Genomic DNA, 26945 nt, shown 5'->3' with positions numbered 1-26945 from the left:
AAATGCCATACCTTAGAGAACGTAGAATCTCCTGCTTAAGAGACATTTGGATTTTCCAGCTCAAAGAGTATTTTAGATTATTGCCATAGAGAATAATGTGAAGCTCTTCCTAATTTCAGAGGTAACTATGCATAAGTAACAAATAGTCACCAAGTTTTTGTAGTTGAAGAAGAATGGAAAGTACTGGAGCATTAATTTCTATTCAGGAGAATATCTGTCTTGATCCCTGGTTAATTGATCATATATTTCTCTCATACTTGTATTAAAATTGCATTGACTCAGACTGGCTAAGCATATTAAGAGCTTGGTTCATTTGCATTTTCTTATAAGTAGAGGGACATATTAGGCTCAAATAGCAGCATTTCATTTTGAAGGGAAAAAAGCAGGGCAAAAACTCTTTTTTAAGACTGTAGAGGCTCTTCTGACAGCTAGTCAGAGTTAGAATTAGTTCAAGGAAATGTTAATAATGCATTGCCTGGCCTAATCCCCTTGATATCACCAGGTATCCTCCTGTTCATGGGTTAATTGCTTTAAAAGCGAAGGCAATATTCTGAGCGGTGGGCCGCTTCACCTTTTCACAGCTGTTACCATTGAGTGACAACTAAATCCCATGTGTAAGATGAGGAAGAGCTCAATCTCCAATTGGGAGAAAATTTATGTAAACCACAATCCCTTCAGAATGTGCGGAAGTCATAGACTTTCTTGATTTACTCTGCTTTTCCCAGAAAGCTCTATTGTTCACTTTCCTAAGTCCCATCAACCCTTTGTAGCAGAATATCACAGCGGCAGCAGATAGCTTGAAATATATAAATGCTATCATAGCTCTGATTAATAGCAGTGCTTATGAGTCAAGTCTGATAACAGTGCAGCTCTCCACTCAATTTCAGATACTGCTAATGGAATCTGTCTTCTCCAATTGTAATATGAGAAGGCCTAATTTGCCATGGAGCTTGGAGCTGTCACCAGTAGGGGATTGTGGGGTCAGATGGGAGCTGCCAGGTTTTTGCCCTGCAGCTTGTATCTCTCACTTTGAATAGAGCAGCCCCCTGCCTGCCAGTTAGCTGATAGGCCGCCGTGGGGTTTATGCCACTATATACAATAGGAAAGGGCTACATAGGCTGACTTTATAATTGTGAAGCTAGCTCATATTTCCACAGCTACTGTGCTGCATAATTTCTAATAAGTGGTTTTAACAAACGTCAGATTATGAAAAGTTTCCTCAATTACAGAAACTTAAAAAACATTTAAATTGCTAAATCTGTTTCCTGCCGAGATTTTGCCACTGGAACTAGTCATCAGTCATTATGGCTATAATAATAAATGCATATATTTCTTAAAGTTACAAATAAAATTATAAACCATAACTCATATAGATTTGCTGCTTTTCAAAGCCATAAAAAGTAGAAAACAGTCTTAATGAATTGAAATATTACGATATACTTCATAACTTTGCATAATAAGACTACTTTATATTAAATCTCTATTGTTTAGTAAGTTAGTGTTGCTGATGAAAGTAGTTTAATACCCTCATTCTGTTGATCTTAGTTATTTGGATCTTTTAAGTTTACTTCATATACCTTTAGTATATAACATTTTAAAAATTATGCAGCATTTTCTAAGTTTTCAGTTAAAAAGGACTTTGAGAATAATATGCTGCACTATACTTTTAACCAATTTCAGTTTTGCTACCGAATACAAAATACACTGTCAAGATTGAGTAATAAGCTAATCTTGAGGCTTTGTGTGTGTGCTTTTTTCTTTTCTTTTTTAAATTTATTTATTTATTTATTTTTGGCTGTGTTGGGTCTTTGTTGCTGCGCGCGGGCTTTCTCTAGTTGCGGCGAGCGGGGGCTACTCTTCGTTGCGGTGCGCGGGCTTCTCACTGTGGTGGCTTCTCTTGTTGCGGAGCACGGGCTCTAGGCGCACAGGCTTCAGTAGTTGTGGCTTGAGGGCTCTAGAGCGCAGGCTCAGTAGTTGTGGTGCACGGGCTTAGTTGCTCCAGGGCATGTGGGATCTTCCTGGACCAGGGCTCGAACCCGTGTCCCCTGCATTGCCAGGAGGATTCTTAACCACTGTACCACCAGGGAAGACTAAGGCCTTGTGTGTTTTTAAACATTTCAAACAAAATTGATGAATATCTGTAATTTGGGAGTTATTTTAAGCTAGGCTGTACCTTAAGATATTGCCTCCCATAGTGCAAGTCATTTGGCATACTATGGAAACTTGGTAAAATGTAAAGTAAATGATGGTGATTCCTATAAAGCTCAGTTCAGTGTTTTCCTTTTAGATATTTGGGTATAACGTTGATGAGCTGTAATAAAGTGAATTGTTCTAAGACTTGAATAGTTTCATCATTTATTGGTTAGTGAACAAATTTTAATTCTAATGGAAATTGTGTAATTACATTTTATTTATGGAAGCTATTCATAATCTTGTTCCTTCCATTTCACTTGTGCCTTTTTCCTTTTTGAAGCCTTTTCCATTTTTTTCCCAAGTTTATTTAGTGGTTTTAAATCAGGAATAATACTTTGTATTTTTCCTTTCAGTGTACTGGTAGTTGATATTTACGTAGCTGAAAATTCAGGGTAGAACACTTTTCTTCCTTATGATAGAATCGCATGGAACAGAATAAACCTTGGTAGGATTTTACCTGGAGTGAAAGTAAATTTTTTTAAAATATAGGAAAATGGGGTTACTTGCAAATTTATTAAAGATGGAAATGTTTTACATTATTTTTTAGGTGCAGTGAAGGTGGCTTCAGAGATAGAACTTTAATATACCATGTCCTCAATTATTGATTTATGTTTATTAGGTCTAAACTTGAAAATGACAAGAAAAAATTTAGATTCTACTGCTCTCCAAATGCCCACTGACTATAATTTGCCCACCTGGAACATGTTACATACTCAATACGTATTTGTTGAAAGGGTCTTGAATGAACTGCCACCCAATGAGAAAGGTTCAGCTGAAACTGAAAACCTTTCTTGTCAGTAGCTTAGCTTCCTAGTTTGACCATCTCCAGGTACATTGAAGAGAGAAATATATGGGTGTTGATTTTGTGAATGGGAGCCAGAGATAACATTTGTATAATCTTCATGAACAAGACCCAGAAAGATAAGAACTTGGGAGGGCAGGGGCAGTAGATTTGCCACTAATTGTACCCTGCTTTACCATATCTCTTCCCTGTAATCCACTGCATTTTTTTAAAGTCGTGAATATGAGTTGACACTAATAATAATTTATTTAACAGTAATGCTCAGATGCTACATTGTGGCCTTCCTACTCGATTCTACTTACTTCAAGTAGGAGTTTTCAGTGTTGAAGGAAAGTAGTGTACCCTCCATGTTGGGTTCTTTGCACACAAGTAACACTGAAGACAAATACATTCATGAATTTTATGAGGCACATCAAATGTGTGTTCTGAAAGAATTTCAGGTTTCTGTTATTTGCCTTTTGATTGAGGGTTAGACAAACATGTGACTACACATGAAAATCAAATACTGTGTAGCGGAAAGAAAAATATACCTTATCATCAATAGCAAACCTGTGTCAATGGTGTAAATTGTAACCTCCTGATTTATCCATTGTGTCAACAGATGAATAGTATTCCATAAGTGAGAAAACTGCTGCACAATCAGTACCTTTCTTAGGAATCTCATGTAGGCCTCGTAGAATTCTGAGCCTCACGTTCGTTAGGATGCTCTTAAAAGCATCACATATTCCTTACCCTAGTGGAGAATTTCTGTCATTTGCATTTTCTGGGTGAAATTTTAAATACTTAACCACCTTTCCCATACTATCTGTCATGCTCTTGGTATATCTTTTCTCAGTGACTGACCACTGTGATCTCCTGGAATGTGAACAACATGGTTTTAGTGTTAGCCCAAGTTAAAAACAATTAGGAAAATTTATTTACTGCCAATATACTGCAAAATATATTTTATATATAACATATTTGTAAGATATATTTATTTATATAAAACATACTTCAGTGACTTTTAGATTATTTGTTATTTTGAATCATCCATATCATTACCTTACTCTGTTAGTGTGAGACCTTGAAAATTAAGCATGCCTCTCTAATAGTGTAAAAACTTGATTTTGACTGTTGACATGTGACTATCTTTTAAAATACAATGGTTGTTTTATTAAAATTTCACTGTAATGTTTGAAGTGTGTGTTCTTCATATAGCCTTGTAAGATGTTATCTTTCTGTAAGTCAGGTTAGATTCTAAGAATATGTGTTTCACTTGAAGAAGTGTCTCCCTTGATATCCTTCTATGAGGCTTTATGAGCTTCTAGATTGGGAATAGAAAACAGTTTTTTCTCATATTATATATAATTTATCATGAGGTGTTCTTTAGTTCAGGTGGAAAACAGTTTAGATTATTTTGCAATTTATTAGTGAGTTCTGCTGAAAACAGTTCTCATTTTATTCACAACCTCACTTGAATTTCCCTTTTTTTTTCCCTCCAGCTTCCTATTAGTGTGGTTGAAGTAGGTTCATCAATTTCAGTAGAAAAATGTACGTGTTTTAATTTTAGTGAGCTAATTTTAAGATGTCACTTTAGCATATTAAGGGTAAATAAATTCATTAATTCCTTAGTTGCTTTTTAAAAAAATAATAATTACTTAAGCATATTTATTTAAAAGAATGAAATGAAAATTGAAAGTAGGCCTCCTTGACTGCTAAGTGAAAACATAATGGTGTTTTTGATTATGCCATTTTTCTTTGGGGAAAAAACCCTTCATACCTAGTCTACAGATAGATGACAATTGTTTTGTCTTATTTGGGAGGTACTTATATTTATACTCCATCTGTACCTTTGACTTTATGGATGATACCAAACAGCTCGTTTTGTGGGCTCAGAACAACAATTTCATTTAAAACTCATGTTTAAATAACAATATCAGATTAGATATTCCTTCCATATATTTTTGAAAGAAATATTGCTTAGCCAGAAATTTGGACTACCAATTCATGTACCAGTATTTATGCATAGTGTTTCACTCTACTTATATAATCTAACTCTGCCAAAAAATTACAAATATATGTTGTAGCATTTTCAGGGGAAAAAAAATGTAGAGTGTGTGTTCTGGTTAGAATTATTGCCCAAAAGAGTTAGATTACAACTAACTTGTTTGATCACCCATTTTGGGGAACCCTTCATCGAGAAGGCTCATAATTGGTCCAACTCATAACAAAGGCCCCAGCAATCAAAACAGATGGTGGATTAATTAGAGGCTTTAAGAATTCAGTAGCCAACAAACACATGAAAGAATGCTCAACATCATTAATCATTAGAGAAATGCAAATCAAAACTACAATGAGATATCATCTCACACCGGTCAGAATGGCCATCATCAAAAAATCTACAAACAATAAATGCTGGAGAGGGTGTGGAGAAAACGGAACCCTCTTGCACTGTTGGTGGGAATGTAAATTGATACAGCCACTATGGAGAACACTATGGAGGTGCCTTAAAAAACTAAAAATAGAACTACCATATGACCCAGCAATCCCATAACTGGGCATATACCCTGAGAAAACCATAACTCAAAAAGAGTCATGTACCAAAACGTTCATTGCAGCTCTATTTACAATAGCCAGGACATGGAAGCAACCTAAGTGTCCATCAACAGATGAATGGATAAAGAAGATGTGGCATATATATACAATAGAATATTACTCAGCCATAAAAAGACACGAAATGGAGTTGTTTGTAGTGAGGTGGATGGACCTAGAGTCTGTCATACAAAGTGAAGTAAGTCAGAAAGAGAAAAACAAATACTGTATGCTAACACATATATATGGAATCTAAACAAAAAAACAAAAAAATGGTCATGAAGAACCTAGGGGCAAGATGGGAATAAATACACAGACCTACTAGAGAATGGACTTGAGGATACGGGGAGGGGGAAGGGTAAGCTGGGACAAAGTGAGAGAATGGCATGGACATATATACACTACCAAATGTTAAATAGATAGCTAGTGGGAAGCAGCCACATAGCACAGGGAGATCAGCTCGGTGCTTTGTGACCACCTAGAGGGGTGGGATAGGGAGAGTGGGAGGGAGACGCAAGAGGGAGGAGATATGGGGATATATGTATATGTATAGCTGATTCACTTTGTTATAAAGCAGAAATTAACACACCATTGTAAAGCAATTATACTCCAATAAAGATGTTTAAAAAAAAAAAAGGATTCAGTAGATTCATAGTATTCATAGAATTCATGCCTTTTTAAAAAAAACTGATAGATTTAAAACAGTGCTTGCTAAGTCATCTTTTCTTTTTAATTTATTTATTACTTGTTTGGCTGCATCGGGTCTTAGTTGCGGTATGCGGGATCTTTTCGTTGCGGCGCGCAGGCTCTTTGTTGTGGTGCGCAGGCTTCAGAGCGCGCAGCCTCAGTAGTTGTGGCACATGGACTCCAGAGCGCATGGGCTCAGTAGTTGCGGCGCACGGGCTTAGTTGCCCTGCGGCACGTGGGATCTTAGTTCCCTGACCAGGGATCGAACCCGTGTCCCCTGCATCGGAAGGTGGATTCTTAACCACTGGACCACCAGGGAAGTCCCGCTAAGTCATCTTATTTGCTTAACAAGTTTAAGACCAGATTCACCTACAGACATATTTGTCAATGTGATTTTTGCAGCATCCCTTAGATAAGTCTTGTGCACATTTAATGTCTTTTTCTATCTCAAATTCGCAGTGGCTTATTGATATGAAAGATTCATTGATATTTGGCTCAAAAAGACAAAAAATGGAAACTTTGAGGTATTTCGTTTGAAATTTCACAAAAGTTTGAGAAACCGTAAGGGATCTTCTTTACACATCAGTGTGAAAGGCAATATGAGTAACTGTGAACCTTCCGTATTTTATTTTTCCCTTTGAAATATTTATGTTATAGACAAGGGATAAATCAAGTAATATGAAAAAAACTTTTAAAGTAAATTATTATTTCTATACTGTTGCCAAAAGAATATTTAAACACTTGAATTAAAGTACAGAATGATGAAATGATTATTCCCTAGTTTCTGAAAGATATATCCATATGGACCTCACTTTATTTAAAAAAATCAATGTAACAAAATCAAAATGAATCTTTTAGTTTTTTTCCCTTAATCTCATTTGTTACTAAAACATCACTTTTATAACAGTAAAGGACAGCAGTGATAAAGGACATGGTTCTTAAAAGAAACAAAATTCACTCCAGTACCAAAACATCTTTTCTTTCAATATTTTTACAATTAAAAAAGAATAATTTCTAAGTAATGGCATAAGTTATTTTATAAAGCATTACTGGAGATGGTTGGACTTAGGTTGAGGTAATCAGAAACCATTGCTATTTGGATATTTGAAGAGCATTAAAAACTGAAGATAAAGTGTATCTGAAATTAAATACATATATATAAACATTTAGTTTTCAAAAAATCATATAGCTTTTCTAGGGATACACAAATACACATATATGTAAAGTGCAATATACTTTTACCTTTTAAAAAGTGCTGATATGCTGACATGGCTATCTAGTGGTATCAGTAGTCCAAAAATAATTCTCTTGGCTTTGTAATACTTTAGAGAGTTTTAAGCTCCTCACATCTGGTTTCCTTACTATGTTTTGATTAGGTTACAGTTAAAATATTCTATTCCTCAGAAATACAGAAAAATCTACCTATTCAGTACCCATTTAATATGTTTAATGAGAATCTAGAGATGGAGCAACTACCCTAGTCTCGGTGAAAGTACTTTTGGGAAAACTTCTTGGAAAGGTGACGCCCGTATTGAGTTGTAAACAATGAGTGGCAGTGGCCAAGTGAAGGCAGAACCGTGTTCCAGATACAGAGAACCTCCTGTGCAGAGAAACCTGGAGGTGGGGGAGAAAGAGCCTGTAAGCACAGGGACTTACGAGTCATTCAGTGTTGCTGGAGCGCAGCTCGAAATGGGTTATGTCAGAAATGAAGCTACAGGTGGACGGAGACCAGATCACGAAAATCCTTGTCTGTTGTCATGGGGAGCTTGGAATATGCTCGATGGTCAAAGAGGAATCCTTAAAGGGTTGGAGGCAGAGAAGTTCAAGATCAGATATGCTTGAGGTCCCTCACTCTGGTGGCAGCGGTGGGCCTAGCCCTGGAAGCAGGCAGCACGCAAAGCTGCAGTATTGGTGTGAACCTGAGGTGAGGATTCAGATGAGCTGAACCAGGGCAGTGGCGATGTGGGTGGAGAGAAGAGCGTGAGTGTTTAAAATGCTGATGAAGTACAGTTGGCAGGATGTGATACATTTGGCAGGGAGAAAGGGAGAGGGGCTCTGATGATGACTCCTAGGTCTCTTCACTTAGATAACTAAACGAGGGAGATAATGAAATTTACTAAGAGAGAGGACACGGGAGCAGGAATTATTTCAGGGAGGAGGATGAGAAATCAATTTTGCATGTACGGACACTGAGCTTCTATGGAACATCCAGAGTTGGGGTGGCTTTGTGGTGAGGGTACAACAGTAAGTTGGGGATAAGGTAAGTTCAAAACTAAGGGAGAGGCATTGCTGGAGACATTTGGTTTCTTTAGTTTGTAGCTGGCAGGTGAAATCAAGATGGGGAATGAAGTCACCCAGGCAAAGCAGAACGAGAACAATGTCCTGAGAAAGAAATCTTGGGAAACACTGGCTTTAAAGGAGTGAAATGCAAGAAGAGGAGCCATTTGGAGAAAACACATAAGGAAGATCCAGAGCCATAGAAGGAAAACCAGAGGATGTGAGGTCCAGATGTCAACTCAGTGGGTGTGGCTGGGGGAGTGACCCAGTGCAGCAGAGGGGTCCCCAGAGCCTATTGTATTTGGCAGTTAGATGGTCATTGGGGACCCCAGTGAGAACAATTTCAGTAGAGAACTAGGGTGAGAACAGAGGGTGGAGGCTGCAGATGTGGGCGGTGTGAAGCCAGTGCTGAGCCTCGCCGTGACCCTGAAACTTGCCTTCAGGAAAGCGTCCTCGACATCAGCTTGCTCTTTAGTCATTTATCTCCATCTCAATGAGGTGAAACGAAGCATGCGCAGATAATGTGTATACCGTGAACAATACAATGAGACTGCCTACCTACAGAGTCAGTGAATGAACTGGAGACCTCCGAAGTCTTCAGAAGCTCCTCATTCTCAACCATTGCTGACATTATCCTTTGACTGGTTAGCCAGTCACAGACTCAGCTTGCTGTGTACTGACGTGGGGTGTCACATCTCCTCGTTAGCCTGCGTGTGATGTGGCACTGGGCCACACACCTGTCTTCCTAGATTGGGCTCACCCTGCAGACTAATTAATGTATGATGTACTGCTTGTCTTTGGAGACAAATGCTTAATTTTAATGAATATCATATGATTTTGAGAACAGCTTTATTAAACTCTTCCATCACAGGCTCCTTTCAACAGTAGAGTCCAGTCTTGCTTTACAGGCCTGTTCCATCCTTCAACAATTTGCCGTCCCCTTTCCCAACCCACTTCCCGCTCCCTGCCTGACTTGAGGGACTTTCAGCTCCCTCATTTCCTCGATGCCCCTACACTTGCCTTCCATTTAATTGAGACCTAGATCCCTTTGCTCATCTTTTTGATCCCTCCATCAGCCCCCTGCTGGCTCTGCTTCTGTCCCCATCCAATGCAGACCCTGTGGTTCATACTTTAGCATCTTTCCCTCTCGTCCTTCTGTCCTGCTTACCTAGTAAAGCCCCTAACCCCAGCTCCGTCCAGCCTGCCCAGGCCCAGCTCAGGCTGCTGCACACCTTTCCACAGCCATGCGAACTGAGGCTACTGCCCCATCTCCACAGCCCCTGCGGTCTCCAGCCTCAGCTGAGCATTTATTATTACATGTTATTTGCTACCTACAAGTCCTTGTTATGTAGCCCTCCTCAGCTTGTGGAGTTTTCTCACAACAGACGTTTCAAATTATCTCGACTTTTCTTAATCCATTAATTTGTACATGTTACATGGTCAGTAAATGTTGGTTGATTCTGAATCTTAGTATGAAGCAAACTTTTAAAGGCAGTGTGTTCAAACGTGTGTGTTTGAAGGGACATTCACAGTTTGATTTATAAAAGGCTGTTGGAATCGAAATTCTCACAGGCTTCGCCTATACATTATTTTATGGAAAACATAAATAGTAAACTGACAAGGCCTCCAAAATGTTTTAGTATATTCTCTGTATGGATGGACACGTAACTTTCTGCTCTGAAGCATACTGCCGTCTCTTCTGTGTTCCACAAAGCTCTGACAACTTCAGCATTTATTTTCAGAATTTCCTCACAGTTTTTCTTGAAGACTTAATAGAAATAATAAACAGGGAAGGCAGGTTGTTTTAGTCAGGATTCTTGGTTGCAAGCAGTTGACTCTGGCTGTGTTTAGCAGAAAAGAAACATTGAAAGGAAGTTGGGAAGAATGCTGCAACTCAATAATAAAAAGACAACATAATTTTAAAAATGGGCAAAAGATCTGAATAGACATTTTTCCAGGGAAGATGTACAAATGGCCAATAAGCGCTTGAAAAGTTGCACAATATCATTAGCCATTAGAGAAATGCAAATCAAAATCTCAATGAGAAAAAAAAAAAAAAATCTCAATGAGAGGGACTGCCCTGGTGGTGCAGTGGTTAAGACTCTGCGCTCCCAATGCAGGGGGCCCGGGTTCGATCCCTAGTCAAGGAACTAGATCCCACATGCATGCTGCAACTAAGAGGTCGCATGCCGCAACTAAGGAGCTGGAGAGCTGCAACTAAGGAGCCCACCTGCTGTGACTAAGGAGCCTGCCTGCCGCAACTAAGACCCAGCGCAACCAAATAAATAAATGTTTTTTTTAAAAATGCTTTTAAAAAAAAATCTCAGTGAGATACCACTTCACACCCACTAGGATGGCTAGATAAAAAAATCAGATAACAAGTGTTCACTAGGTTGTGGAAAAATCAGAACCCTCATCCATTGCTAGTGGGAATGTAAAATTATGTATTGACTTTGGAAAACAGTCTAGCAGTTTCTCAAATGATTAAGTGGGTTGCCATAGGCTCCAGCAATTCCACTCCTAGTTACATACCCTAGAGAAATGAAAGCATATGTCCACACAAAAACTTGTACAGAAATGTTTATAGGCACACTATTCATAGTAGGCAAAAGGTGGAAACAATCCAAATGTCCATCAACGGAAGAATGAATAAGCAAAACGTGGTATATCTATACAGTGGAATATTAATTCAGCCATAAAAAGAAGTGAGATACTGATACTACAACTTGGATGAACCTCGAACACATTGTGCTAAGTGAAAGAAGCCGGTCACAAAAGTCCACATATTCTATGATTCCATTTATAAGAAAGCCCAGAAGAGGGAAATTCACAGACAGAAAGTAGATTAGTGGTTGCTTAAGGCTGGCAGTGAGATTGGGGGTGGGGATAGGGGGGAGATAGTTAAAGGAGATAGAGTTTCTTTCTGAGGTGATGAAAATGTTATAAAGTTGACTGTAGTGATGGTTGCATATATCTGTAAATATACTAAAAATCTTTAATTGTACACTTTAAATGGGTGAATGTACAGTATATGAATTATGTCTCAATAAAGCTTTTTACAAAAGGAAGCATTCAAATCTAGCATTGGAAAAAAGAAAAAGAGAGAGAAGGAAGTTGCAGAGCTTGCAGAATTTCTAGGAGGGCTGGATTACCAGGCTCTGAGCCCAAAATATTCAGAGTCCTAGGCAGGTATACGCTAGTGAAACCACCACTGCTGCCACCTCTGGGCCCCAGACACCCCAGCTTACACCACCAACACTGTCCTGGATTCTGAGCACTGCCCTTCAAAGTGCTGCCATCATTGTCTGTGAAAATGATGCACAAATCCCACCAGCCATGTCTGATTCTGTCTCCATCCCTGCTTCTAGGCCTCACGATTTTCCAGTTCAAAGAATGGAGCAGGTGATTCTGACAGGCAGAGCCCAGGTCATACACCCAATGCTCTAGCTGCAAGGGAGATTGGAAAAGTATCTCGTATTTTCAGTGTGTATAATAGGAGGGGCCGTGCCTCATAAACTCGTATCCTTCAAGCATAGGAGAGGATTTTAGATGTTAAGCAGCAAAACCAGAAGAAAAGAAAAGGTCCACTACCCTTTTGTCTTCAATTTATATTAGGACTACAACCCAAATTCCTATAGACTGAGTTGATTTCTAAGCAAGCTCATTTGAGATGCTAAACAGATCAAGATTATAGATTTGATTTCCATTACTGGTTTTATAATCAGTTACCTTCTCTCCTATAACCTTACTCAGCAGTCTCACAAATTATTTCTCTGATACCAAGAAAAATCTAGTGAAAGAGTATATGGATTATTTGTTGTAAAACCATCCTGACCTTGGCAGGGGGGTGGTGTGGGACAGAAATCAGGTGGGGAAAATTCAGATTATAAAGACCTTGCTGTTGTAGGATAAGTCTTCAATAAAATGCTAATGTACATAACTATCTGTAATAGTCTAAGGTGACTAGATAAATTTTATCACTGAAGTTGATAATTTTACCTTTACTCTTCAATTTCTAAAACCTTATGAAATATTTGAAAAGGCAGTTAACATAGTTCATAATTCCAATAATTAATGTCAACAATTCAAACACTAGGATGTCTTCTGAGCATAATAATGTGTTAAAAATCATTGTAGATTAGTGAATCATGAGTTTTCTTCCTGAGGATTTGTACATATCCGTTCTCTTTAATTAACTGTTTGGTGGTTTTAAACTTTAACTAATTGCCCTTTCAAAAAACAAAAAAAAAGGTTAACATCAATCTTGACAGGTGTTGTGTACAATTCAAGTTGGTAGTATGTTGTGTTGATAAAACATAGACATAAACACGATTCTAATAATGGACAAAACTTTTGTTCTGTTCTATTCTTCACTCAAGGAGGTGCATAGTTAACCAAGTAAAAGTACAATGTATCATTAGTCTGGAATAAATTATTTGACATTAAAATTAAAATAACCATCTTTTACCCCATAATGTCATGGTCCTAAATAGCTAGACTAACAATTTCAATCCTGGTTCTGCCACTTAATAACCTACCATAGGACTTGGAAAAATTACTTGGCCTCCCTGAGCCTCAGTTTCTTCATTTGAAAAAAGGAGACAAATCACATCTACTCATAGGGTTATTGTGCAAATTAAATGAATTATTATAAAGAAGGCACTTAGAGCAATACCTGAAACAGCTAGCAAGAAACTCAATAAATGTTAGCAAATTATCTTGGAAATTTGCTGATTTGTTTTTTTAACTTCTTATTTTGACGTAATTTCAGATTTATAGAAAAGTGGCAAGAAGAGCCCAATTCTTTGTCTACCCTTTACCCAGGTTCCCCAGATGTTAGTATTTTACCACATTTGCTTTATCTTTGACTCAGTGGGTATGTATGTATTGTTTTGTTTTGTTTTTTAACCATTTAAGAATAAGCTGCAGTCATAGTATCCTTCTACCCTTAAATGCTTCAAGATATGTTCCTTAAAAACATTTTCTTGTATATCCACAGTGGAGGTCTCAAAATAAAGAAATTATCAGTGATACAACACTGTTACCTAACCTTCAGACTTGATTCGATTTTTCCAATTTTCTCAGATAGTGTGCTTATAGTAGATCATGTCTTTTATTCTATTGTGTTATCCCTTTAGTGTCTTTAATCTGAGACGGTTCCTCATGATGTTTTTTTTGTTTTTTGTTAAGACCTTGACATTTTTTGATACATACAGGCTAGTTATTTTGTACAATGTCCTTCAGTTTGAGTTTGTCTTTGCTCTTGCTTAAATTCAGGTAATGCATTTTTGGCAGGAATGCCATAGAAATGATGCTGTATTCTTTTTATTGCAATAGATAAGGAAGCATATGATGTTTGTTTGTCCCATTACTGGGCTGTTAACTTTGATCATGTGGTTAAGATTGTGTCTGTCCAGTTTGCCACTGTAAAGTTACCATTTCTCCCTTTGTAATTAATCTTTTTACAGGGCGATAACTTTAGACTATGTACATATTTCTGTTACTGCAAACCTTTTACCCACTGTTTTGGTATCCATTGATTATTGTTATGACAGTTGCCAAATGGTGATTTTAATTCCATCATTTCTTCTACAGTTATTAGTTGACTTTCCATGGACTTTCTCTTCTCACCCAATTTTTGTATCACTATAGATTCATAGATTCTTATTTATTCATTGGGTTACAGTCTATTACTATATTTATCTTGATGATCAAGTTATCCCCAGTTTGGCCATGAGAGCCCTGTAAGCTGGCTCCTTTGTCCTTTTGTCATGTCTCCGTTTGAGCACTTCCTTTCTTTTAAGTAGAGGAAGGAATCTTGTATCTTACGCTGACTGTCCAGAGTCATATTGAGAGCTGAAACTTAGAAGTTCCTTTAAAATGTTACTAATACTTTAAGATAAATTCATTCTCTCATTTGCTAAGTTTCCTTTCTGTGCTTGGGGCTAGATGCTTCCAATCTAAGTGAAGTTTAACTCCAGTTCATATTTCAAAAACAATGTCAAAATAATTGTTACAGACAATTAAATGCTATCGATACGCAGAGATGGGCTAGAAACCAGGGAATTGAAGAGAAAATTGAGAAGAGAGCAGAGTTTTAATAAAGGAGCAGCGAGGCTATTCAGTTCAGCACTACAGCATGAGCAAAGGTGCAGAGCTAGGAATAGTCCTGTCTTATTAGGGAATTTTGAGGAGCTTGACTAGTTGGTGGGAGATCATGTTGGTAATTAGTGGCTAGGGGTGTCTGGTTTATTGGGAGCCTGGATTCCAGGCTGACTCATTTCTAATTTATCCTATAGGGATGAAGAGTATTCACAAAGAGTATGTTTCAGAAAGTTTAATCTGATGTTATATTGCAGAAGGGTTGGAAAAACATAAGACAAGTTAGGAAACTATTAAAATAATTGAGTCTAAGGCAATAGGAATATAAATCGAAAGGAATCTGGGAAGGAATTTGGAAGGAAGAAATAACTTTAGGGTACTGAATCAGGATAACTGGGAGAATGGGGTACTCTGCAAGAAATAGGAAACTGATGATTTTTATAAGGGAAAGAAAACAGAAAAATTGTAAAGAGAAACTCAAAGAAACACAGGTTTGGTGATACTGAAATTTTTTAGCTTTTTTTTTTTTTCTATTAAGATTGATTAAAAGCCATACAATTACTCCATAATTTTTTTTTTTTTTAAAGGAGGCAATCTTAAACTTTTTTTTTTTCGGGGGGTGGGTTTTATTTATTTATTTATTTATTTATGGCTGTGTTGGGTCTTCGCTTATGTGCGAGGGCTTTCTCTAATTGCGGCAAGTGGGGGCCACTCCTCATCGCGGTGCGCGGGCCTCTCATTATCGCGGCCTCTCTTGTTGTGGCGCACAGGCTCCAGACGCGCAGGCTCAGTAATTGTGGCTCACGGGCCGAGTTGCTCCGCGGCATGTGGGATCTTCCCAGACCAGGGCTCGAACCCGTGTCCCCTGAATTGGCAGGCAGACTCCCAACCACTGCGCCACCAGGGAAGCCCCATAATTTTTATACAAAGCAATACAGCTAAAAAGTAATGACCTGGGGCCATATAATATCATAATTATTAGACACAGAGATGCTTGCTGAATAATGCTTGTAAGCAATAGATTTTCAGTAATAGCTTTAATTTTCATAGCTTTAGATTTATAGTGAAATAGGAAGTTGTGTTGGTTTCATATGCCACATTACCAGTTTCAAATCTTATCTCTGAATTGAGATCCAGTTTCCTTGACTGATTTGAAATGTGGGGCTCTTGTTGGCATTTGGGGGCAAGGAATTTGTTTCCAAGTGTAGTATTTGATTCTTCAGGGTTTCTAAAATTCACATTCCCATCGTTCTCTTTAAAAGATACATCATTTTTAACTTTGACTTTGTGTAAAGAAGAAATCATCAGAAACTAAGAATCTAGCTTACAAGATCTTAAAAGCACCCAATATTGTGACCAAGACATATTTTGCCAAATGTTGGGAGATAAATGTAGGAAGTACGTAGATCCAAACATTCCACAGTAAGTGAATGTTCCTGAACAGATATCCTGCCGTTTCATTAATTTTTACAATTAAACACATTTCAGTCTTAACCAGTCGTTATCGTTCTTCTTCTTAGATATAGCAAGAAAAATGACCCAGGTTTGTTATCTCTCTAGCTACTGTCTCTTCAGGCTTTCTGAACTGGCTTGAATCCTAAAGGTTACATCTGAGAACTAAACCTCATCCAATCCATAGGATACCAAGCAGGTTTGTTCATTTGTTTGTTAATAGGTTAATATATGGACTTCATAATTAAAATCTGTTGAAAGGAATTATTACACGAAGTAATGTATTAACCATCGAATGTGTTGGGGTGGTGCTGGGCGACTGTCATAATTGCTGCTGCTACAGTTCACATAAAGGGAAATAAAGTCGGTTCTTTTTGTTGGGAAAGAAGATTTCATGTTATCTGTATTTGCAGGCTTTCTGGCTCATATGCTGGAGGAATCCTTGCTGCGGGGGTGTTTTCATTTTCTCGTCTAACATGGCAGTGGTCCATTGCAGCAGAGGTTTTTAGCTTAAACAATCTGTTTGTGGGGCTGCTTATGGCTCTTACTGTACATTTTGAGGAGGCAGCAACTGCACAAGAAAGATCAAAGGTAACCTATTTTGATCAAAGTGAAATCACTTTTTGTTTTAATTTTTAGACAGATGCTCTATTTCTTTTTAACTTTGGTTTAGATATTGTTTATCTATTCTGATTACTGTCAAGGTAATCTAGGCATGTTGAGAGAGAAAATACTCTCAATTCTTTTACTATGAACCATGAGAGCCTTTATAAAACATGAAATTTTTTTTCTTTCAGAGTTCAGAAGTTTTTTGGAGAATTAGGGTATTCTGAAATCCCTTTTGAGTCCTATGGGAAAGATAGACTTGTTGGTTAATCCACCATCGTGTGTGTGTGCGTGTGTGTGTGTGTGTGTGTGTGTGTGTGATCTTAAGATGCCAAGTCCTAGGTTGACTACCTTATTTACCATTATGGCACATTGACTTATTCTCTAATTGCAAAAAAGATCAAATCTGCACTTTTTTTTTTTTAACCAAAAGGAGAGGAGCAACTATAAAATGAAGTAATCCCAAAGAGATTACAGTGACTTCTAAGGCCAACACTATCATCAGAATAATTTGAAATGTGGAGGAACCCTGTCTTCTAAGGGCTTACTGTCTATACATTGAAGAGTGCCAGATCATCTTAGTATATGCGCAGCCTGTGTCATTAAAGATTACAGAAACAAAAGAATATAAAAGTTTATCTGTGGCTTCCATAAACAAACCTGTGGTGCTATTAGAGTTTATTTTTTGTTTAAAATAAACTTTTTTCTGATTATGAAAATAACACATGTTCAAAAATAGCAAAAAGACCACCCATAGAGAACCAGGTTTCTAAATAAAAGTGTTATATTCAATTTATTTAATTCAATAGGAGAAAAAGTAAAACAGAACTGTTGAACTTCAGTTCTAGATTTCACTGGAATGAGAATTACACAATATCCTGTTACTGTTAGGACATGTCATCATATAGGACTTTCTAAAACTTAGTTTGAAGACAGTAATTTAAGGTCACTCTGCAATGATTTGATGAGAATGAAAAATAATAATAAAAAATAATGGTGATAAATATTAGTGCATGTTAAAGCATGACTGTTTGCATCTAAGAGGTTGATTTTAACCTGACTTATCCTACAAATGCTTAGCTTTAATATAAAGAGTAGTTTTTTACTATTGTGCTGTTTTTGGTGAATTTTTAACTTGGATTTTTTCTTTTATTTATTTTCAGATAGCTAAAATTGGTGCTTTCTGCTGTGGCCTTAGCTTATGTAATCAGCACACAATAGTACTCTATGTTTTGTGCATAATACCATGGATTCTCTTTCGACTTTTAAAAGAGAAGGTAAGTTTTTGAGTAAAAATGAAAATTCATAATATTTTATTTATGCCCACTATGACATTTATGGAATCAGAAAACATGGGACTTGCTTTATTTATTTATTTATTTATTTATTTCATATAAAGCTTGATAGGAATATCATTGAATCTATAGCTGGCGTTGGGTAGTATGAACATTTTAACAATATTAATTATTTTAATCCATGAACTTGATATATCTTTTCATTTATTTCTGTCTTCTTCAATTTCTTTCATCAATGTCTTATAGTTTTCAGTACACAGATATTTCACCTCCTTGGTTAAATTTATTCCTAAGCATTTTATCTTTTTTGATGTTATTGTAAATGTGATAGTTTATTCTTTTCCAGATAGTTCATTGTTATTATATAGAAACACAACTAATTTTTGTGTGTTGATTTTGTATCCTGCAACTTTCCTGAATTTGTTTATTAGTTCAAACAGCTTTTTGATGGAATCTTTAGGATTTTCTATATAAGATCATGTCATCTGCAAACAGAGACAATTTTATTTCTTCTTTTTTTTTTTTTTTGGCCCTGCTGAGCTGCATGTGGGATCTTAGTTCTCCCACCAGGGATCAAACCCCTGCCACCTGCAGTGGAAGCGTGGAGTCCTAACCACTGGACTGCCAGGGAATTCCCACTTCTTCCTTTCTAATTTGTATTCCTTTTATTTCTTTTTCTTGCCTGATTACTCTGAGTAGGACTTCCAGTACTATGTTGAACATGAGTGGTGAGACTGGTGAGTGGGCACCCTTGTCTTGTTCCGGATCTTAGAGGAGAAGCTTTCAGTCTGTCACCACTGAGTATGATGTTAGCTGTGGGCTTGTCATATATGGCTTTTATTACGTTAATGTATGACCCACATCCATTAAATCAGAATTATTTTAGAGTGGGATCAGCCACTGGCTCGGCTCTGCAGATGGGCAGAACTGCTGGCTGAGATCTCTGCTCTGGCACTGCTGCAAGCAGGAACGTGGTCTGCCAAGATTGGAGACTGGTTGCTGTAAGGCCTGCTCCCCTTCTCCGTCTCTATCTGATCCCCAGTGGTTGAGCCCTGAAGATCCCCCCAGTGGTCCCTGCGAGGTGAGAACTGAGTGAGCCTCCTGGGAAGCATCCTGCAATGCTGGGGGAGCTGGATATCCACCTTGGGCTCTCTTTTCCCACTGGAAAAACTGTAGTCCTAGGGAAGTCCTCTTGGTGCAGTGCTATGCTGGCCTAGCGGAGGGGTGACATGGTCAGCGTGCCCCCTGACACTTCAAAAGCGGTCCTTCTCAGTCTCTGTGGTCCAGGAGTATGCTTTAGCCTCAACCCCAGTTTCTGGGATTTTCACAGTGGGGCCATGTCTATGGATAGTCGCTGATGGTGTTTTGTGAGAAGGACTGAAGTTGGGAATGATTTATGTTGCCATCTTGATGGTGTCACTCTTAGCCAGTCTTCTGATATCACAGGAGGTGCATTTAGATATCAGGGAGGTACATTCTCTGGCATGAACTTAAAAAGCAAATCTTTTGTGTTAGTTCTTTGAAGGGAGAGCCGTATTCTTGTATAAAACATGCAAGACTCATAGTTGACAAGTTAGGAGCCTGATCTGAGAGCCTGTTTACTCTGTACTTAGATCGGCTACTGATGGATGACGAAATTTGGGGAAGTATGACTCTTCAAAGGACCTTTTATTTTCATTATTTAAAGAGCAGAGGCTAGAAAATAAGATCTACCAGTGAAGTGACAGGGAGTTGGATCTCACTGGTCAGGTGATCTAAGGCAGAGCTGGAAGTCCTGAGTCAGTTGGTTGCAACCCTGACTGCTCACTTAAATTATCTGGGAAGCTTTAAGAAAGTAAGTAAGAGAGAGTGTGCATGTGTGTGTGTCTGTGGGTATCTGTGTGTGTGTGTGTGTGTGTGTGATCCCAGCACCCTAAAATAATTCTGATTTAATTGATTTGGGGTAAGGCCCAGATATTAATATTTTTAAAAAGTTCCCCAGGTGATTCCAGTATATGTGCAGCTGGGACTCAGAACCACTCTCCTGCACTCTCTGAAATAGTTCTCATGTGATTGTTTCCCTGTTTATTTCCCATACAAAAGGAAAATTCTGCAGCAACTGCATCTTGCCATTCTAAACTGAACCTTATAATATGCAGAAACTGCCAAAATCTAAACATTTACTTTCTTTAAAGCTACTTTTAAGAATAGCAAAGGCATATTTTTAAATTAGTTATTTCTTACACTTTTTTCATCCCATCATTTTTATGAATCTCATTACCACTTTAGAAATGTCAAACAAAATTAGTACTATAATAAAAGCACTCCATTTTCAATTAAGAATGTTTATTTGAAAATGCTGATGGAAGTCAACTGCTTTTCTACTTCTGGTGAATGCAAACTTTGGTACTCATATTCACTGTCACCTATGAATTTTCCTTTTTTGTAAAGGAAAAATGGGCAATTTCCAATCACAATATTTGTAAGAGACCCCTTTCCCAGTTACTAAAGCAACCACTATTTGAATCTTTCTAGTATACCAGAATTCTTCTGGACTTAATCTTTATAAAAATTTGGCAGTGTTGTCCTTTGTTTTAGAAATGTGAAGATGAGAAATATATTCTCCTTGAGGCAAGACTGTTGCATGCAACAACAAATTTCCTTCCTTCCTATGTAAATTGAGAAAAAAGAACATTTGGATGAACTGGGATGTTACTTAAAAGCTAGCTTCATTTGTGCCAAGTATTTCCATGAAATGTCCAAAACACTTGTAGAAAGAACATATTGTCAATGTACAGTCATAATAAAGTATATAGTTGAAGTCTGCTCCTGATGATGGGAATGAAGTGAATCAGTATTAGAACAATATTTTGGGCATTTTCAAAAACGGCCAGACACCGTAATCACTTCCAAGTGGGTTATCTCAGCTGTGCAATGCTGCATGTCATGACATGGTTTTAAATGTAAAAGATGCATTAAACATGATACTCATGAGTCTTTGCTAATATTATTTGCTTCACTCAGATTTCACCTGCCATGCAAAGGAATTCAGACTGATGCAATTTTCTAGTAATCCACAGTAATCAGAAAGTTTAACATCGTATTCTGTGGTGACTTAATATAAATTGAGAGATCAGCTCTGAGTAAACATATTTGATGTTTTCCTTGATGTGTTCTTGAAGTTCCAGGATGAATCTGACTAAAATAAACATTATTATACATGTGACACCGTGTGCTCTGACGCAGGAACTCTCCTTGGGCTCTTTGTTGAAGTTGAGTCTGTACCTCTCTGCTGGTTTGCTGCCCTATATCTACCTTCCTATCTCATCCTACCTCCATCAAGCCCGTTGGACCTGGGGAGACCAGACAACATTGCTAGGATTTTTGACACATTTTCTCAGGGAAGAATATGGAACATTCAGTCTGGTAAATTTATATTTCAAGCCCTTTTAAGGAAATAAGTGGCAAAACTTCAGTGTTCTGCCTGGACCTTGAGTGGAAAGAAAAAAAATCAGTGTTTGTATCAATGACAGTACCTGGAATTTTCATTTGTTATTTGTATAGCAGACTTGCCCCTTGGAATGTAGCCTTTCACATATGTTAGAGAAAAAAATGAATCACTTAATCCGACATCATCCTGTTGTATATCCTGAATATATTTTTCAGGATAACAAGCAGTAAAAAGACTGCTGCCAGCAGGTGAAGCATTTCAGTCTTGTTAGCATTGGGTATCACTTTGGGCTCTTGGTCTGTGATTAAAAATATTTGGAAATGATTAAGGGAAAAAAATCTCAAAAATTTTAATATACCTTAATGAGTATATTTGTTTCTTTTTTTAAAACATATTTGATGAACAGTGTTCATGTTAGTATTCAGTGGGGGATCTAAATATGTAAATGCTTCATAAAATATGATCTCATTCAATGGAAACTGTATGTTCTAAAGAATTTCAAAAGGCCTTTCTTTCCCTAAGACATAAATTAGGGGAAAACACTAAATGTGGTTGTAGGTAATGGCTATCTGAAAAGTGAAAGGATAAACAGATGGGTTTTTATTTTAAGATAGACAGTTGTATCTGATTTTTCTTTCATGGTTTGCACTTTTTGTGTCTTAAGAAGGCAAATCTCAGAAGACTACAATATTATATGATAACATTTATACAAAATTCTAAACCATGCAAAAACTAAACAGTCTATTGCTGAAAGATACATAAAAAGTAGTAAAACTATATATTTTTAGAAAGTAGGGGAATAACTAACACAAAATTCTTATCCCCCAGTTACCACTGGGGGATAAGAAAGCCCCTTTGAGAGCTTTGTGAGATACCTTATGGTATTCGTGCAGTTCTGTTTCTTCAATGAGTGGTGAGTCTAATAGATTTTTTAAAACTCTTTATTCCCTAAATATATATTATGTATGTTTTTTGTATGTAGGAGGTATTTCATAATAAAGTCATTTAATAAAAGGATAATTATTATTTTTTGACTTAGAAAGTTTGGTACTTTAAATTTATACTCTGGTTTACTTATATGGTTATTCCATTGAAATATTGCTTGAGGGCCATTCCAGATTTGAAATGTGTATAATTCACACATAATTGTGAAATTACAGGCAGGCGATAATGAGCTTTAACCAAAGTGCCCAAAAAAAGAGCTTAAAGAGACTTTGTAATGAAAGTGTAAAATCTGTTAGTTCATTAATGTGTTAATCATTCCTGCTGGAAGAGTGTAACTGATTTTTAGCCAATTATTGTCTCTGAAATTATTCCTAAGGGATATCTGTGTTTAGTTTTCACTGACTTCTCCTAAAAAATCCAATAAGGCTCTGAAGTAAACACTTTGAATGAAGAGACAAGTTGCATTGTATATTTAAACATGTATCTTTTAAATCAGGGTAATTAAAACACAATAGTCTACCAAAGCTTCAGTTTAATGCTTATGCAAATAAACTTTTTTATGTTTAGGCCAAATCTGAAATAGGATCCAGTATGTCTGAAATATTGCTGTGAGTATGAAATATCTTAAACTATTTTTAAATGAATTCTTTATTAGTTCCTTTAAATGATTTTAGGGATTTCTGAGTTTATCTCTTTGTGAAGCAGTACGTCTGAGATGTAGTTTTCACCTCTGTGGTTAACAGTTTTTGTGTATAATGACAAATATTCCAGCATTTCCTTCAATAAGATAAAGCTTAAAATGAACAATAAATAAAACAGTAAATAAGACTATTAGGAGACTAAATAGACTATATAAAATGAAAATGTTTCAACTTTCAGTTGTATACAAAATTACCCAATGTATTGTTGCTTTAGAAATAACTTTTTCTTTGTTTATATCTTCTTTCTTTTGGAGACATTTTAGAACATTGTATTTAGCACAATTTGAACAATTATTTTCTTGTTATTTTGGTTTGAGCTATATTCATTTAATTCTTCAAACATTAATTTATTTAATGTTTTCTAAGACTTCCTTTAAGCTGTCCGTAAGCTCTATTTTTGACTTGCATATTTTTAAACATCCAGCCTTATTAGAGCCAGAAAATATATTTTCATCTCTATTATCTATTAGAGTTCTTTGGAAAATGGGTTCATATTTGCTTTAAAACCTATACAAAGCTGGGATGAAGTGAGAGAGTAACATTGACATATATACACTACCAAATGTAAAATAGATAGCTAGTGGGAAGCAGCTGCATAGCACAGGGAGATCAGCTCGGTGCTTTGTGACCACCTAGAGGGGTGGGATAGGGAGGGTGGGAGGGAGACACAAGGGGGAGGGGACATGGGGATATATGTATACACATAGTTGATTCACTTTGTTATACAGCAGAAACTAACACAACATTGTAAAGCAATTATACTCCAATAAAGATGTTAAAAAAGAAAACTATACAGATTAAGGCAACTTGAAAAATATACATACCAGTTCTGTAATATTCTTAAAATATTTTCAATATAAAATTAGGGATGAATAGGTTTCTCTAACACTAAAGTGATCTCCTAACTATTAATATGGAATTCACAGGACTACTTGAAAACTATTTTAAAAATATGGGGAAAATATTTCAAATCTACATGTGAGGTAGTTCACACGTTCTCACAGTTTCTGTCTTGTTCATTTGCTAGCTTGCTTGCTTCCTTCCATACTTCCTTCTTTTCTTTTTAAATTACTTTCTTTTTACTCCAAAAAATGATACATAATTATTACAGAAAATTTAGCAAATACAGGTAAGCAAACCAAGAAATTAAAATTACTATAATTCCAACATGCAGAGATAATCACTGTTCTTAACCCATTAACATTTTTGTCTATATCCTTCCAATATTTTTAATATTTTTGCTTGTTTTTGAAAATGTAATCATAATGTATACTCTGTTTTGTTAGCCTGCTGTTTTTCATTTAATACCATATCTTGAAAATATTTCCCTGCCACCAGTTATTCTTTTTTTTTTTTTTTTTTTTTTTAAATTTATTTATTTATTTATTTATTTATGGCTGTGTTGGGTCTTCGCCTCTGTGCGAGGGCTTTCTCTAGTTGCGGCAAGCGGGGGCCACTCTTCATCGCGGTGCACGGGCCTCTCACTATCGCGGCCTCTCTTGTTGCGGAGCACAGGCTCCAGACGCGCAGGCTCAGTAGGTGTGGCTCACGGGCCCAGTTGCTCCGCGGCATGTGGGATCTTCCCAGACCAGGGCTCGAACCCGTGTCCCCTGCATCGGCAGGCAGACTCTCAACCACTGCGCCACCAGGGAAGCCCCAGTTATTCTTATATAACCTTTTGAGGTTCTTACAATTGACTTTAAATATTTCTTTTTATGTCTGACAGAGACTTTTGTGGCTCCTTTTTCTTTTCTGTTGGGAAGAAGGTAGCAAGAAGCTCAGTTCCCGTTTTAAAGATAAAGACAACTTTATCAGTGTCTCTGGGCTTCTCCTTTGTTCTGCTTTTCTCCATGCCAAGACTCCCTGCCTGCTCTTTTCTACCTACCTTTCTTTTCTACCTACCTTTGAAGTTGTTATCACATTCAGAATCACTAGTATATTTTGTCTTAACAATCCCACATGAACTCCAGAGAAGCCTCAAGACTAATCGTAGGCCATACATCTAACTTTCATTAGTTGCACATAAAAGTCATTTATTGGGGAACTTAAAGGCCTCCTTTGCATTGAAATAATAGCAGTTAGGTCATATACTTAGAAAAAAAGGCTTGACAAGAGTGATGACCACTCACACCGACACTATTTGCTCATACGAAATCATAATATGGTATGGGGGCATAATCCTAGCACTCTCTGAATGAGTGAGAGAATTTCTAGTCTTTAATTGTTTCGGGTGGACAAGAGTATTGAGAAAGGCAACTCATAATTAATTTACTAGAAAATCGTTCAACATGATGGAACCTAATCATCTACTCTTTTCCAGTCAAGCAAATTACATTCTTTCTCCATGCATATCTTTAAATTGCAATCCTGTTGAATTGCATACTGGAAATTATTGAATCTAACCCTAGGCAGTGACCATGTTTTAGAGCTTACATTTAAGCAACAGATCTCCAAGAATAAATTTTGAGACTGACTTCATTCCTTTTGAAGAATGGTTTGAAATGGGCCTCATGCTGGAATCAATTTTTCAAGTGTATTTGAAAATGAGTAAGGATATCTTCTCATAGTAGATAAGTTTCCATTAGTAAAATACACATTGTGTGGTTTCCATAATTATGGCATCACATTTTCTTCAGTAAAATTGCCAGTAGGAAGAAGAAAGTTCTTTGAGATAGTGTATAGAGTCATTTCTTTTTTAAAAATTGGAGACTGCTAGAGCTATTTGAGAACTCAGATAACACTTAGAAAATGCTTATTAGTTAATGAAAGAATTTAGATTAATTGTAGGGGAAAAATACATTTCTTGGAGATTGCTTAAACATTTTTTGAACCAAATAGTATAGAAAACAAGGAAGCCTTTTACGGAAGAAGATAACCTAGAAAGGGATGGTTAGAGATCACTTCTCTTTCCTTTTTTCTTCATGATTGGATCTCCAGAAAATTATTTGACTTGTTTTATTTTCAGTTTCACATGACTTCTTATCAAACTAATATAGGATACAAATTGGTTTATGATATCAGTATAGTATACCAATATCAAAAATACCGAATAATTATTTGTTCTTATCTCAGGTCAAATTGTGTAAGTTGTTAACCAAATGTTACAACTGGAAAATATCTTAGACTGTTTAACTCTTTCTTGTGGTACTTTTTCTCCCAAATTTAAAGGAATACAAAATAATTTTAAAATCTGACTCAAAGCCTTAAAATTATTCAGTGCATAATCAGATACAGTCTATAAAGAATGCTTTATTTTGAACTAACAAATTTGTTTTTTGCCAACAATAAATTAGATTGTCTTTTACAGTTCTCAGGTGACAAATATGAGGACCCAACTCTCACTCAACATTCAAGCCCTTGCAGTTTGGGCAAATATATGTTTAGTAAGAAAGTGAGTAAAGTAATTCCTTTTTCCATTATTTTTCCCATGTTCATGAATTGAATTAATATATTCAATATGTCATTATAGAACATTGCCAGTAGTATTTTATATTCCAAATAAATGACTCTAACCAGTTCTATTAAGGCAAATATGTATTGCTTTTTTGCTAGGTTTTTTTTCTAATTATAAATTAATGACTTTGAAACATTGAACAGTATATTATAATCTAACTAGGTGGGCCATCTGATATCTTAAACTTCTGGTTTGATCTCTTCCTATCCCATAGCCAATTATTGTTGCTTTGCAAAAGAGGCAAACAATTATTTGAACTCCCCTGAAGAAAAAAGTAAACTCCAATGATAAAAGGAAACCTAAAAAATATAGAACTATTAACCTCCATTAATTTCTTGTTCATTTACTTTCTAGCCTGTTGAGTGTATTTTATGTGAATATATATTTGTATATACATTTATAGTTTTATTTCCTTAACATTATATTTTGA

General features: G+C 36.6%; 1 protein-coding gene across 5 annotated transcripts in view; it reads left to right on the top strand.

The window, feature by feature from the left end:
* TMEM260 (transmembrane protein 260) overlaps positions 1-26945 on the top strand; it is a 62356-nt gene that overhangs the window by 10881 nt on the left and 24530 nt on the right. For all 5 annotated transcript variants that reach the window (XM_082386547.1, XM_082386546.1, XM_082386543.1 and 2 more), the window contains exons 4-8: positions 16498-16675; positions 17854-17967; positions 21211-21390; positions 22928-22968; positions 26369-26452. In XM_082386547.1, the coding sequence (XP_082242673.1) occupies positions 16498-16675; positions 17854-17967; positions 21211-21390; positions 22928-22968; positions 26369-26452 (597 nt within the window). The remainder of the gene's footprint in view (positions 1-16497; positions 16676-17853; positions 17968-21210; positions 21391-22927; positions 22969-26368; positions 26453-26945) is intronic.

The sequence above is a fragment of the Balaenoptera borealis genome, assembly GCF_965194805.1.
Source record: "Balaenoptera borealis genome assembly, chromosome: 3".
Lineage (NCBI taxonomy): Eukaryota > Metazoa > Chordata > Mammalia > Artiodactyla > Balaenopteridae > Balaenoptera > Balaenoptera borealis.
This window is presented reverse-complemented; position numbering and strand designations above follow the sequence as displayed.